The sequence below is a fragment of the Symphalangus syndactylus genome, chromosome 24 (genome assembly GCF_028878055.3).
Source record: "Symphalangus syndactylus isolate Jambi chromosome 24, NHGRI_mSymSyn1-v2.1_pri, whole genome shotgun sequence".
Taxonomy (NCBI): Eukaryota; Metazoa; Chordata; class Mammalia; order Primates; family Hylobatidae; genus Symphalangus; species Symphalangus syndactylus.
In genome coordinates, this window is record NC_072446.2 from 57,694,955 (window position 1) to 57,710,094 (window position 15,140).

Genomic DNA, 15,140 nt, shown 5'->3' on the forward strand with positions numbered 1-15,140 from the left:
TCTAAAACGTATAAAACCAAGCCGTGCCCCGACCACCTGGGGCACATGTTCTCAGGACCTCCTGAGGGATGTGTCACAGGCCACGGTCACTCGGCTCAGAATAAATCTCTTCAAATATGTAAGAGTTCAACTCTTTTTGTCGACATATGGTATGGATTTGGATTTGTGTGTATACTTTTTCCCCAGTAATTCACTAGTGACACAGTATCCTGATCTAAACAGTAATTCACTATGCCCGGACTTGAAAACAAGTGAACAACAACAGAAACAGCAGAAATCTATGATTTGGGTGAAAAAAACCCCGTATTTCCAGGCCATTTTAGAATAATCTGGCATGGATTTACTTCCAAACTAACCTATAGTCTGAGCCAATTTGAATGAAAGATCATGTTTCTGGGCCATTCTGGGGGAGAAAAACTGCTTTAAGGCTCATGTTAAAAAAAAAAAAAAACCTAAAAAACTCCACAATTTGAATGAATGTGGATAAATAAGCTGCATGTCTGTGTCACACTGGAAAAAATTATGGTGAGGACTTCATGTCTACTGCCTGCCCCCACCCCAAGACTTAGCAGATTTAGATTAAATATTTTTTAACACCATTTTAGAAGAAAAATATGGCACACAATTATGTCCAAAATTACATTTCTGGCAAGTCTGAATGAAAAAAATCATCTTTCTGAATCATTTTGGAAATTTTTTTTTTTGTATCGGACTTATATCCAAAAACCTTCCACTTTTTGGAAGAAAAATCTGGCCTAGGACTGATGTGCCAAAAAACTGGAGTGAATTTGGATTTTTTTTAAAAAATCATGTTTGGGGCCATTTTGAAAGAAAGCCTGGGACAGGACTTATGTCTAATAAACCTCACAATGTTAGTAAATTTTAAGAAAAAATAATATTTCCCAGCCATTTACAAAGAACAATCTGGAATAGAGCTTACTCCAAAAATCACAATTTAAGGAAATTTTGATAAAATATCACATTTTTAGGTTACTTTGGAAGAAAATTCTAGCATAGAAATTATTTCCAAAAAACTTCATTATTTGAGCCAATTTGATTGAAAAATCACATTTCCAGGCCATTTAGAAGAAAAGTCTTACACATGAGTTAGATCCAAAGAACCTAAGATTTCAGTGAATTTGGATAAGAAATGACATTTTCTGCATATTTTAGAAGGAAAATCTGGTGTAGGACTTAAGTTTCAATAAGCCTCCAAATTTGAGCAGATATGGATGAAAATATCACATTTCCAGGGGGATATGAGGAGAAATATCCAGCATATGACTTAATTCCCAAAAACCCACTATTTATATAAATTTGGATTTTTAAAACTCATGTTTCTTATTCATTTGGGGAGAAATTTGACAAAGAATTTGTGTACCCTGAAACCCATGATTTGAATGAATTTGAATAAAAAGTGTATTTATTTCTGGGGAACTTTGTAAAATAATGTAGCATAGAATTTGTGACCACATGTCCTAAAAGCTTGAACAAATGTAGATGAAAAGTTACATTTCTGGGTCATTTTAGAAAAGCCTGGCATAAGAATTATTTCTAAAATCCCATAAGACTTAGTGAATTTGGACGAAAAATATTCCTGCTTTCGAGACCATTTTGGAAGAAAAATATAGTATGGTATTACATCTAGAAAACCCTACTTATGCAAATTTGAATGCAAATTATCTTTGTGGGCCATTTTAGAGGAAAATTCTGCTGTTGGGCTTATGTTTTTTTTTAAAAAAAACTCCACTGGTTATTTGACTACTGGAGCTATACAGTAAGTTTTGAAATTTGGAAGTATAAGTTCTCCAATTTTGTTCTTGTAAAAATATGTTCTTTGATTGCCTCTTTTTAACCCAAAACTTAGCACCCTGGACACTGTTCTCAGACTGTTTGTCCCATCCCTCCTCCCACTGGTTAATCTTGGTGATTCTTTCATATAGGTACATAGTGATGTTTCTCATTCTTTGTTACGACAGCATATTGTCTATTTGTGCATGATTTTTATTTAATCAGTTCTACTGAACATGTTTTTCTTTGCTAAAATTTGAAATTACTCATGACTACATTGAATAACTTATCTAAATCATTTTGTACATAAACATACACAGCTATTGGATAAATTCATTAAATGAGATTTTGGGCTCAAAGGGAATATGAATTTTAAACTTTGAGAGATATTACCAAGTTGTCCACCAGAAGACTTGGGGCAATTTGTATTCCCAAGACTAACGTAGAAGTGTGCCTGTTTCCATCGTCTACAATACTATGTTCAAATTTTGTCGTCTTTGCTTATCTGGCAGGTGCAAATATCTCTGTGTGGCTTTCATTTGTATCTTTACTGATGTCAAGGATATTTTCAAATGAAAGAAGACTTCTCCTCCTATGCTGTGATCTGTCCTTGTATTTTTTAGTATCTTCTATTGTGTTTTTGATTTTTAAAACTTCATTTCTAATGGTATTATGCAGTTAGGAAAGACAGCATCTCCATCAAGTTTGTCTTTTGTTTTGGCCATAAGTGTGAATTGCCTTGCAGAATTTATTTTTGTATAGACAAATCTGACCTTTTCCATTATGACTTCGAGATTTTGAATCAGTTAGAAAGTCAGTCCAAGGTTATGTGTTCCAATGATCTATTCCTGTGTAACAGACAATCCTAAAATTTGAGGCTTAAAACAACCACTATCATCATGCCTCAGTTCTATGGGTTGACTGAGCTCAGCTGAATGGTTCTCACTTGAGGTCCCTCACTTGGTTGCAGATGTCACCTAGGGTTTCAGTCATCTGAAAGGCCTGACAGGGCAGGCCTCCAAAATAGCTCTGCTATGTGACTGGAGTTTAGGCTCACTGTTGGCTAGCTCAGCTATGGCTGATTACCAGAGCACCTCTCTGAGGCCTCTCCGTGTGACTAGAAGTTTTCACAGCATGGCAGCAGGGTTCAAAGTGTAGAAGCTGTAAGGCTTCTTATGAACTAGTCTCAGAAGTCCCATAATATCATTTCTGCTACACCCTCTTGATGAAGCAAGTCACAAAGACCAGCCCAGATACATGGGAAAGGTAACAGGACACCCCCCTTCACCCCATCTCATAATATAGATATAGGGAGGGAAGGAATTGATTACGTCCATCTTGGAGACAATTTTCACACATCCATTCCATGTGAAATATATACTCATCCCTCCTAAGATGCCCCCAAAGTCTTATCGCACTGTGGCATTGGCTCAAAGATCAGGATCTCATTCTCTAAATCAGGTCAAGGTATAGATGATGCTTTATCCGAAGACCTGGGAACCAAAGCAGCGTATCTAACACCCAGTGTAGATTCAGGGATAACTATCCCTGAAAAAGTGCTTCTATCAAAAAATGGGGAAATAGCAGGTACTGGTTCATAGAAATTCAGCAGTTCAGCTGGGCACATGCCACCAGTTACCTTAGTAGCACGGTACTGCCCCTGAGAGTGATTCTCCATGATGTCTGCAGTCCGAGTTATTCCTCCTTTTCCATGAGAAATGGCCTGTGCTTGCAGCTTAGTAGGTTTCTCACCCTGCCTCCCTGCCCATAGAAAGAGGTAGGGGCTTTTCTGTCCTTTTCAGAGCAAGCTGGTGCTCCTGTTACAAATGTTAACGGTATGCCTCTTATTGAAGCTCATTCCATTAGACAAAACCCATGTCCACAAAGCTCTTCAGGACGAGCCCCGCATTTGGGTTGAGTGTCAAGGTGCTATGGGATGCTTCCCTTAAAATTTAGAACCATTTTGTGTATAGTTAAGGAGCCACATACTTAAATATTTCCGAAGTCTTAAAAAGGGGTCTTACAGTTGCACCCTTGAGATGATCTTTACCTTGAAGGACACTTATTTTGAGCAAAACCACACACTGGAGGAGGTATGGTTAATAATATTGACATAGGGTTAAATACCTTAAGCCCTGAGATAGGATAACTATTGAGACTGGGTGGCTGAAAGACCTTAGATCAGTTACCTGATGACTGACACGGGGACTGGGTCCTGGGATAGAGGAACATGATTCAAAGTCCTAAACACTGGTATTACAGGACTGATTGGGGAATGTGGCTTCAAGGGTTTAATCTCTGTTATTGGAGGGCTGAGGAAGACACATGGTTAAAGATTGTCATATACAGTCAAGTGTTGCTTAACAAGGATATGTTCTGAGAAATCATTAGGTAATTTAGTCATTTTGCAAACACTATAGAGTGTATGACACAAACCTAGATGGCATAGCCTACTATACACCTGGGCTATATGGTATAGCCTGTTCCTCCTACGCTACAAACCTGTGCAGCAGGTTACACTGAGTACGGTAGGCACTGAGTACTGTGGGCAACTGTAACACAATGGTAAGTTATTTGTGCATCTAAACATGGAAAAAGTAACGTAAAATACAGCATAAAAGACAAAAAAAAAATGGTACATCTGTACAGGGCACTTACCATAAATGGTAAGCTGCAGAACTGGAAGTTGCTCTAGGTGAGTCTGTGCATCTAAACATAGAAAAAATAAGGTAAAATACAACATAAAAGGCAAAAAAAAAGGGTACACCTGTATAGGACACTTACTATAAATGGCAAGTTGCAGAACTGGAAGTTGCTCTGGGCAAGTCGGTGAGTGGTGAGTGAGTGTGAAGGCCTGGGACATTACTACACACTACTACAGACATACATACTGTACCCTTAGGCTACACTCAATTTATTTTTAAATTTTTCTTTCTTCAATAATAAACTAGCCTTAGCTTACTGTAGCTTTTAACTTTATAAGCTTTAAAATTTTTTACTTTTTGACTCTCTTGTAAGTTCGCTTAAAACAAAACACATTGTACAGCTGTACAAAAATATTTTTTGTTTTATCCTTATCCTATATGCTTTTTTCTATTTTAAAAATTTAAAATTTTTTTTGTTGTTGTTGTTGTTAAAGACACAAGCACACACATTAGCCTAGGTCTATACAGGGTCAGGATCCATATCACTGTCTTATCCACCTCTGTATCTTGTCCCACTGGGAGGTCTACAATGTCGCTAGGTAACAGGAATTTTTCAGCTCCACTATAATCTTACCAGCCCACCACTGTATATGCAGTCCGTCGCAGACAAACATTATGCAGTGCCTGACTGTACTTACGAAGGTGTTGATGAGGTGGTATAGCTGGGGGTGGCTGGAGATTATCCATTTTCTTGGTGGTCTGATATGGGTGTAACTGAGATCCAAGGCTCTGTTTGGTCACAGCTGCAAGACCAGGACCTGGGACTGGAGTGCTGGGGACAATGTATTGGTGAGAGGGCCCCCGATGGAAGGACCAGGGACTAAAAAAGTCTGAGAAACACAACAAAGGTAGTCGGGGCAAAGGCAACAACAGAGATGTTTGAAAGCTGGGAGGAGAGAAGCAGGAAAGGGGGCTGTCAGAGCCAAGAGATGGGGGTAGCTGCAGATGGAACCGGACTAGAGGAAGCTACATTTTCTGGAAGCCCCCCTCCCCTCCCGTGAAATATCTTTATATAGTTCCTAGATTCTCTCTCCATACAAAGGACCAGTCTTTCCAATAAATCTACAAATGATTTGGCTCTTGTTTTCCGAGGAAATGAATTCCTGTGGAATAGTGGACTTAAGGGTTTCAGATGTCTGTATCATTTCTTATCCCTGTTATAGATGAGTGAATGAGGGACACAGGCACAGTTACAGATGTATAAAGAAGCCAAGTTTATTACAACCGAAGGCCACAAAACATGGAGAAGACTTAAGTGGAGAAAGTAAACAGTCAAATGTCCTATGACCACTTACAGAATGCATTTCTCTACTCCATTTCATCAAAGTGTCAACATTCTGACTCTTAGTCCTTGTCCCTATCTCTGCCTTCAGTGAGAGTATAAGGAATTGGAAGGTTGCCCCGCACACGGCCCAGGGTCGGGCTGCAGTGGCAGTCTGTGGTGGACAGACTTGGTCTTCCTGTGTCTGCTGAGGTGAGACTTGAGGCTGAAGCCCTGCCCACACGTCTTGCACACATACGGCTTCTCCCCCTTATGTGTCATTTGATGTAAGGTGAGGTGTGACTTTTGGAGAAAGCCTTGGCCACACTCTCTGCACACGCAAGGCTTCTCTTCTGAGTGAGCCCGCTTGTGTGTGATTAGAGCTGACTTATTGCCAAAGCCCAGTCCACACTGCCTGCACGCGTAGGGCTTCTCCCTCAAGTGCTTCCGCTTGTGCCTGATGAGACCGGCCTGGTGGCTAAAGCCTCGCCCGCACTCCCGGCACACATACGGCCTCTCCCCTGAGTGCGTCCTCTGGTGTGCAACAAGGTTTGACTTCTGGCTGAAGCCTCGCCCGCACTCCCCACACACCATGGGCTTCTCCCCCGAGTGCGTCCTCTGGTGTCTGATGAGGTTGGATTGCTGGCTGAAGCCCCGGCCACAGTCCTTGCACACAATGGGCTTCTCCCCTGAGTGTATGTTCTGGTGTCTGTTGAGGTGTGACTTGAGACTAAAGCCTCGCCCACACACCCCACACACATACGGCTTCTCCCCGGTGTGCGTCCGCCTGTGAGAAATGAGGGTTGAATTCTGGCTGAAGCTGTGCCCACACACCCCGCACACATAGGGCTTCTCCTTTGAGTGTGTCCTCTGGTGGTTGACAAGGGTGGTCCTCTGCCTGAAGCATCGCCCACACTCCTTGCAGGCGTAGGGCTTCTCCCCAGAGTGCGTCCTCTGGTGGGAGATGAGGTTTGACCTGTCGCTGAAGCCCAGGCCGCAGTCACTGCACACGATGGTCTTCTCCTCCAAGTGTGTCCTCTGGTGTCTCACGACAGCTGACTTCTGGCTGAAGCCTTTGCCGCATTCCCGGCACACGTAAGGCTTTTCCCCCGAGTGTGTCCTCTGGTGTATGATGAGGTTTGACTTTTGGCTGAAGCCTCGCCCACACTCACTGCACATGTAAGGTTTCTCACCGGAGTGTGTCCGCTCGTGTATGATTAGCGTTGACTTCCGGTTAAAGCCTCGTCCACACTCCCTGCACACAATCGGCTTCTCCCCCGAGTGTGCCTTCTGGTGTCTGGCGAGGCTCTTCTTTAGGCTGAAGCCCTTCTCACATACCCCACACACGTAGGGCTTCTCCCCTGAGTGTATCCGCTGGTGACTGAGCAGGTTTGTCATCTTGCTGAAGCTAAGTCCACACTCTCCACAGTTGACTGTTCCAAATCCTAAGACTTCTATCCTCTTCAACAATTTGTCTGTTTCCTCAGGGGTCCCTGTCTGAGCTGGGCTGGCTTCTAACTCCACCCCTCTGAGGCTGTTCTGAGAGCTGACTGGCTGCCTCTGGGGTGGCCTGGAGAACGCTCCCAGAGTCCTTTTCTTTGTTCTTCCAAACAAAGGCATGGCACCTTCTCCCTTGGGACCTTCTGCTTGATCACTCCAGGGTCTCCCGTCAGAGGCTTGTTGCTGCTTCTCCTGGTCCCCTGGGCCCGGATCCCCAGGCTGGATGTTACCTTCTGCACACAAGCATGTGAAGATCCAGGGGGGATGATTACACAGCACATGCTGCATGGGGAATTTCTGACTGGAGAAACCCGGAGGGCAGAAAGGATCGAGGTAGAGCTCTGGCTCTGGATCTGCTGCAGAGAGAAAAGTGTGAGTCACAACTGAGTCCTCAGTGGGCAGCCTGAGCAATCAGCTTAGTCAGATACCCTAGGCTTCAAAACACTTAGGCCTTACGTGCCATCCAACCGGGACTTCCATTACATGGCCTACTCTCCAGCCTACCGCTCCTTCTTACATCTAGCATTACAATCTAGAAAACCCACTCGTTAAGACCTGCTCTACATATAAGACTATAGAAGCATCCCTGGCATTTTTGGGTGTGTAAATAGGGCCAGTATGGAACAGTTCCCCCTCACCTTCAATACAATTAATTACTCTCTAACTCACAACCATGCACACCGAGATAAATCATGTCCACAAGTACTTTCTTCTTTGATGGAAAGATGTCTAACCCTAGGACTTATGTGGAAATGTCCTTCCTTATTTCCCTATGAAGACAAGGGGATGGATTGAGAAAGCAGTTATTTGGAGTGAACAGAGAAGCCCTGGTGTAGGGAGGAGCATGAGAGGGTAGTGAAACAGTATGTGACACACCCGAACTGCTGTCTCCCCACTCAACGAAGATTTGTTAGATTACTCTATGCCAGGATTTCTAGGAGGCAGTAGGCTTTCAGCAATGGACAACACAGAGCCCAGGTCCCCAGTGACTTAAAGGATGCTCCCTCCTGGTACCCCCAACCTATTTCCATAATTAGTGTAAATAAAATTTTCCCCAAAAATCAGTGTAAAAGAAGATATTTCTACTTATAGTGCCTCTTGTGTAGGAGATGTCAACATTGAGTATACTGTTTTATCACAACTGGGTCTAGTCAGCTGAAGGCAATCAATGACCAGGCAATATGAGTAACCAGGTAGAGATCTCGATGGATCTACCCGAATGCTCTTTTCTTGACCAATGAACAATCAAGCTTATTGAAAGTGTACACATCCACATTCCAGAATTATTCCATGCTACATGAAATGCTACTTTTCAATCCTAATTACAATGAGCAGAACCACCTTTTCCTAACACTTAAAAATTCTTGACTCTTCCTACTCAGCAAACTGCCTAAGTGAATGTCTTCCCTTCTGTGTTTCATTGCCTGGCCAGTAAATAAGCTCAACTTTTCTCCTTTCAGTAGCTCTGGTGGCCTTTACCTCTGGCTTTGATGACAGACGGAGGAACCAACAATCTAACCTGATGCCTGCCTCTCCCCATGCCAGTGCTGAGGAGCTCCTGCAGAGAAAGCCTGCTCTTCCAGCCCTTGTAATCAGGACAGGTGCCCGGTGGTCCCTCAAGACCCTTTCTCAGCAGTAAATCCTAGCTGCTTTCACTGAGTTCTCACTAAGTTTATTTGGTTTAATCTAGGTTGTCTGAGGTTCCACAACTCATAACTGATTTTGTGTTCTATTTCTGGCCAGCAACTTCCTTGAGATTATGGAAACTTGAGTTGGGTGGAGTTGTCAGATTTGATTTATTGGCTATTTTGTTTCTCTTGAATACGACAGGAGAAGGGAAGCAACTGCTCATATCTCCTTGGCTTACCTTCATACATATTAGGGCATAGTCATGGGTAAGTAGGTCTTTCAGCAGTAAAAGGAACTCCTCTGTCTGTCCTGAGTTAAGCACAGTGACTATGATTTTGACACAGGTAATACCTCCCACCCACCCTTATAAGAACCAAGGCTTCTGATATGTAGGCTTATTACAGCCCTAACTGCTGTGCCTATATGTAAAGTGGCAGGCTTTTATTTACACTAAATGTATTTCAGAATTATAGAAGCGCCTTCAGAGAAATCTTAATTCAACATGGTTTTAACATTTATATGGAGTGACAGAAGAAAAACAAAACTTTAATTCTCCATTAGTCAATTTTTGCAGTTGGTCACCAAATCTGGCATTCTGTGTATACGCTAGGAATGTTTAGTCTGAGAGGAAATTTTAACACAAAATATTACCAGGTTAATGAATTTATTTATAAAATGTTTTAAATCTAAGGTGCTCCTGCACTGATAGGTTTATAGAGACTAATGGGCACTGACACAAATTTAAAATTTAAAAACTCGAGAATAACAAAATTAAAAAAAAAAAATCAGGCCAGGTGTGGTGGCTCACGCCTGTAATCCCAGCACTTTGGGAGGTTGAGTCGAGTGGATCACTTGAGGTCAGGAGTTTGAGACCAGCCTGGCCAACATGGTGAAACCCTGTCTCTACTAAAAGTATAAAAACTAGCTGGGTGTGGTGGTGTGCACCTGTAATTTCAGCTACCCAGGAGGCTGAGGCAGGTGTTTGAACCTGCGTGGTGAAGGTTGCAGTGAGCCGAGATTGCGCCACTGCATTCCTGCCTGGGCAACAGAGCAAGATTCTGTCTCAAAAAAAAAAAAAAAAAAAAAAAAAAAATTGAAAATTGAACTCCTAATGATTCAAATATGCCAGTTTCTGAAGGAAATCTTTCTTGCTGCAGCTGAAGCTCTGGCTCTGAAGAAAAAAGTTTAGCTGTGAATTAAGCCAGGCGCCTTGCTTATTAGGTTGCACGATAAGAAAGAAATGTGAGGCACTCAGAGGTTATTTACTACAATATGTAAACAACCTTACTAGCTGCTATGTAACTAAAGGGTGGAATCAATATTTCAAAATAAGATAAAGCCTGCAAATAAGACAGATGCAATGTCTTTTCCCTTATTTTATCAGTGTAAATATAACATTAGCCTAATATTCTAGTGATAGAAAACTTGGTTCTGATATGTAGGCTTTCTCAAAGAAAGTTTAACTAATCTAAACTTCCAAGACTAATACATAGGTTCAGCATCCCTAATCTGCAAAGTTCCAAAATCTGAAAATCTTTAAGCACCAACATGCAGCCACAAGTAGAAAATTCCACAGCTGATCTCATGTGACAGGTCACAGTCAAAACACAGGCACATAAAACTCAGTTTATTCAGCATCCTCAAAGGAAAAATATAATTACCTTCAGGCCAAGTGCACAAGGTGTACACAAAACATAAATGAAATTCCTGTTTAGACTAGGGTCCTATACCCAAGATATCTCATTATGTTTATGGTAATATTCTAAAATGCAAACCAACCAACCAACCAAACAAACCCCAAATCTGAAACACTTATGGTCCTAAACATTTTGGATAAGGGATATTCAACCTATACTGATTTTAAAAATCAGATAGGCTAATATTGCATTCATAAACATGTGAGATTAGGCACGTGTAGATATATGTGTCCAACTAGTATCTTATAATTTACAGACAGTGCCAGAAATTATGTGAATCTACAATTACTTTACTCAAAGTAAATACCAGAAATGGCATATTTTTCAGGCAGTTTTTAACTTAAGACTGATTATGTTGTTTTTCAATTTCTAAGATCTCTGTTAGGAAATCATTATAAGAATAAATATTTTTGTTAAAAAATTCAAAAACAAAACTATACAAAGTGTTCCCCTGCAATAATTTTATTTGTATTCTTGCCTAAACTAATGAGATCAGCCTTATGTTAATTATTTGAGACTGAAACTTAAAGCTTTAAATACCATCCATCAACACTATATATGCTTAAAAACATGTACAATTATTTAGCTTGCCAAGAAACAGAAAAAAGCTTAAACTTGACAATAATACTGGTAACTGAAAAAGAATTATAACTTGGTGTATTTCTGTCCTCCATATGAAAAATAACTAATTTTTGTCTTTTGTATACTCAACTTAGAAATAAAAGCTCTATTTTTACCTCACCAGATTTCCAATTTCTCATTCTTTATTTTGTAAATTTTTTACAGATAGGATCTCACTCTGTGGCCCAGGCTGAAGTGCAGTGGTACAATCATAGATCACGTAGTCCAAATTCCTGGGCTCAAGCAATCCTCTCTCCTCAGCTTCCTAAGTAGCTGGGACTACAGGCACACAACACCTCACCCTGGCTAATTATAAAAAATTTTTTAGAGACAGAGTCTTGCTATGTTGCCCAGGCTGGTCTTGAACTCCTGGCCTCAAGTGATCCTCCTGCCTTGGTCTCCCTCAGCCTCCTGAGTAGCTAGGAATACAGGTGCAAGCCACAGCACCTGGCTTTAGTTCTCATTCTTATGCTTCTGTGTTACCTCTTACCAGGCTTGTTAGTCAATATAAATAACAAGGATTATTCACTTCAGGAGGGCATATAATTCTTCATAATTATGGTAACTCCTGTTACTTTTAAAAAACTAATTAATTTTTAAATTGACAAAAAATGTATATATTCATTGTGTACATTTTAAAATATATATACATTGTGACATGGCTAAATTGAGCTAATTAATATATTGCATCACCTCACATACCTATCATTTTTTGTGATGAGAACACCTAAAATCTACTCTTAGTGATTTTCAAGAATACAATATATTGTTATTAACTGTAGTCATCATGTTATACAGTAGATCTCTTGAACTTATTCCTTCTATGTGAAAATCCTTTGACCAACATCTTCCCCAACCACCCCCACTCTAGTAACCACCATTCTATTCTCTGCCTCTATGAGTCCAACCTTTTTAGGCTGCACATATAAATAAGATTGTGTGGTATTTGTCTTTCTGTGACTGGCTTATTTCACTTAACATAACATCCTCCAGGTTCATCCATGTTGTTGCAGATGATTCTGTTACATTTATTGAATTAGCATTCTGATCAGTGAAACAGCCAAGAAAATTAAATACTTTTCTTGTAACTAGCCTATTTTGAGGATTCTGATATTGCCTGTCTTAAATCCAAGTCCCAAATATAGAATAATGAAACTGTTAAGACGTATTTTATACCTAGAACAGTCTTCCTCCCGTTACACATATATTTTGGGTTTCCAAGACAGCTTCCTGGGCAACCACAATGACTTGCTCCTTGGATTGTACAGCATTCTTTTTAATGTGCTCAACATCATTGTGAGAGCTGCTGTTTTTCTTTAAATTAAAACAAGGATTAAAAACAAGAGACAAAAAAGATAGGTTTTGCTTTAAGACAATGATAGGTAAGCTGCTTGTTATTAATATAAATGTTCTGATAATTCTATACTTTTCAGGTTGAGAAAACACATATTTGTGTAAATGTACAAAGGTCAGGGCGTATAGCATTTTCCCAGCCTCCACCTGCCAATTCTAGAATGAACACACAGGTCAGATAATGCCCCTACATCCTCTCCTTCTCTGTCCAACATTCCTTCCATGTCCTTGGCTAGACCTACCTCTGTTGTTCCTTGAGAGGAAGATTTTTGTAAGATTCCCTCAAGTAGATAGCTTCTTCCTTTCATATATCAAGCATTACAGAGTGGGATGAATGTCCTTGTTTTGTAATGTGGCTTCCACACCATTGCCTACCATACTTCTTTTAGGACTATCCACAGGCCTCCTGGTTTCACACACTGCCCTGAATATTTGACCACCTACCAGCCTCACATCCTCTCCACACCAATACCTGTCAGCACTCTCAGGGTGCTCCACAGGGCTGAGCCTCTGGCTAAGACTCCCAACTTCTCAGCAACACTGACCTCAGCTGCACTGTGAACGCTGTTCACAGACACTGCACAATCTTCACATTCTCTCCTGTGCACATTCCCTTCTCTGACACAGCCTTTTCTTCTACCTTCTGACTCACTTTGCTCAAGCACCATGGGCACATTTGTTCCTGACCTTATTTGGGGCTTCGATCCATGACCTTTTAGCTTATACACCAGTCCCTCATCTTTACTCCTTCATACAACTGAGATCCAATGGACTTATATATCCAACTGACCTTTTATGGAACCATACATTCGGCGGAGAGTCTATGAAACCATATGGTGCTCTCACAACGATGCTGTTATGGACTGAGTTGTATTCCCCCCAAATTCTTATGTTGAAGCTGTAACCCCTAATGTGACTGTATTTGGAGACAGGGCGTTTAAAGAGGTAATTAAGGTTAAATGAGGTCGTAAGGGTGGGCCCTAATCCAATGGGGCTGGTGTCCTTTTAAGAAGAGGAAGAGACGACAAAGATGTGTGAGCATTGAGAAAGGGCCATGTGAAGACACAGGGGGAAGGTGGCCATCTGTAAGTTCAGGAGTGAGGCCTCAGAGCAACCAAACCTGCTGACAACTTGATCTTGAACTTCTGGCTTCCGGAACTATAACTAAATGAATTTCTGTTGTTTAAGCCAGCTAGTCCACAGTATTTTGTCATGGAGGCCCAAGGTGACTAATACAGATGCTTTACTTCCTTTGCCCTGACCTTCCTTCTTTCCTATCGCTGTAGTAAAACGCCTACTCATCTGCCTCAGTCAACCCCTAAGCAAGTCTCAAGAAATTTATCAGTTATTAAGTAAACATGAAAGGTCAAAGTCACTATTAAAAGTTAACACCACTTGGTTTGACAGCAAATGCAACACCAGCTACATGCTGCTGCTTAAAAGCAAAACACCCAAATGACATTGTTTTTATTTTAAAATAAAAGGATGAACAACAAAATACCAAAAAGATGCACAAGAAAGTATGGTGCTAAGACTAAAAAGAAAATAAAGAGGAAGTTAAAGGAAAGAATAGCTCATGGAACTAAGAGAATTTCAGTATTAAAAACTTCATTAATGAGTAAGATAAAAATATCCTGAACCTTTATATACCTAATAGAACGACAAAGTGAAATATAACACAAAAACTTAGAAATAAATGGAGAAGTTGATATAAATTACAATGACTGTGGAGAGCTTTAGGATTCCTTCTAACAGATGAACAGTAAGGTTACAAGCAAGTTGAAAAACAGCAACAATTTATATTATGTATGCTATGGTCCCTCAATTTGAAGTCAGAATTAATCAATTTAATAAAAATGAGAGGAGAAAATTTCTTACCCAGAAAAAGAAAATATATACTTCTGTGCAAACATTTATAAAATTGTCAAAAGAATTTTAAAAATTAAAGCACATATATAATTTCTTAAAGTTATCTATGCGTCTGTCATTTAAAATAATGCAAAGTAGGATGAAAAATTCTCAGCAGCCCCTTGTCCAACCCTCCCCAATTCTATCCCCACAGAGGTAACCACTAGTAATGGTAAATAACAACAGACTTCTGTGTTCACATAAACATATGGATATACACTCTTTCATACACTTCTCTGTTTAACAACAAACTCAACTGCATAATATACAAAATCCTATAATTTTTTCACTTAATAAGTTATTCATTTAGTGTCTGATTTAAAGAAGATAAAGTAAAATTTAATTATAATTAGCAAACAGATAGGAAATCTCACCACAAAGAAAAGTGTAGTAAAAGTGAATGGAAATTGCAGAACTGAAAAATAAGTGAAATGAAGGATTCACTGGCCAGAGCTTAGCACATTGGAAATGACAAATGAGACAGTAAACTTGAAGACAGACCAACAGAAATCATCCAGTCTAAAGAACAGAGAGAAAAAAAAAAAGATTTAAAAATATGGAAAGGATCTATAACCTGTGGGATTATATAAAAAGGACTAATATACATGTGCCTATAGTCCCAAAAGGGGACAGAGAGAATCAGGCAGATAAAAACATGTAAGGGAAGAATGTACT

At 40.3% G+C, this 15,140-nt stretch overlaps 1 protein-coding gene across 23 annotated transcripts in view; it reads right to left on the minus strand.

The window, feature by feature from the left end:
• Nucleotides 1-5,686: 5,686 nt before the first annotated feature.
• The window catches only part of ZNF133 (zinc finger protein 133), a 29,094-nt gene continuing 19,640 nt past the window's right edge, over nucleotides 5,687-15,140 (minus strand). For 15 of the 23 annotated variants that reach the window (XM_063633925.1, XM_055265323.2, XM_055265342.2 and 12 more), the window contains one exon: nucleotides 5,687-7,613. In XM_063633925.1, the coding sequence (XP_063489995.1) occupies nucleotides 5,866-7,613 (1,748 nt within the window). In that variant the 3' untranslated portion in view covers nucleotides 5,687-5,865. Of the gene's footprint in view, nucleotides 7,614-12,380; nucleotides 12,519-15,140 lie in introns of all 23 variants that reach the window. The other 8 variants (XM_055265337.2, XM_055265322.2, XM_063633940.1 and 5 more) reach the window with 3 other exon arrangements.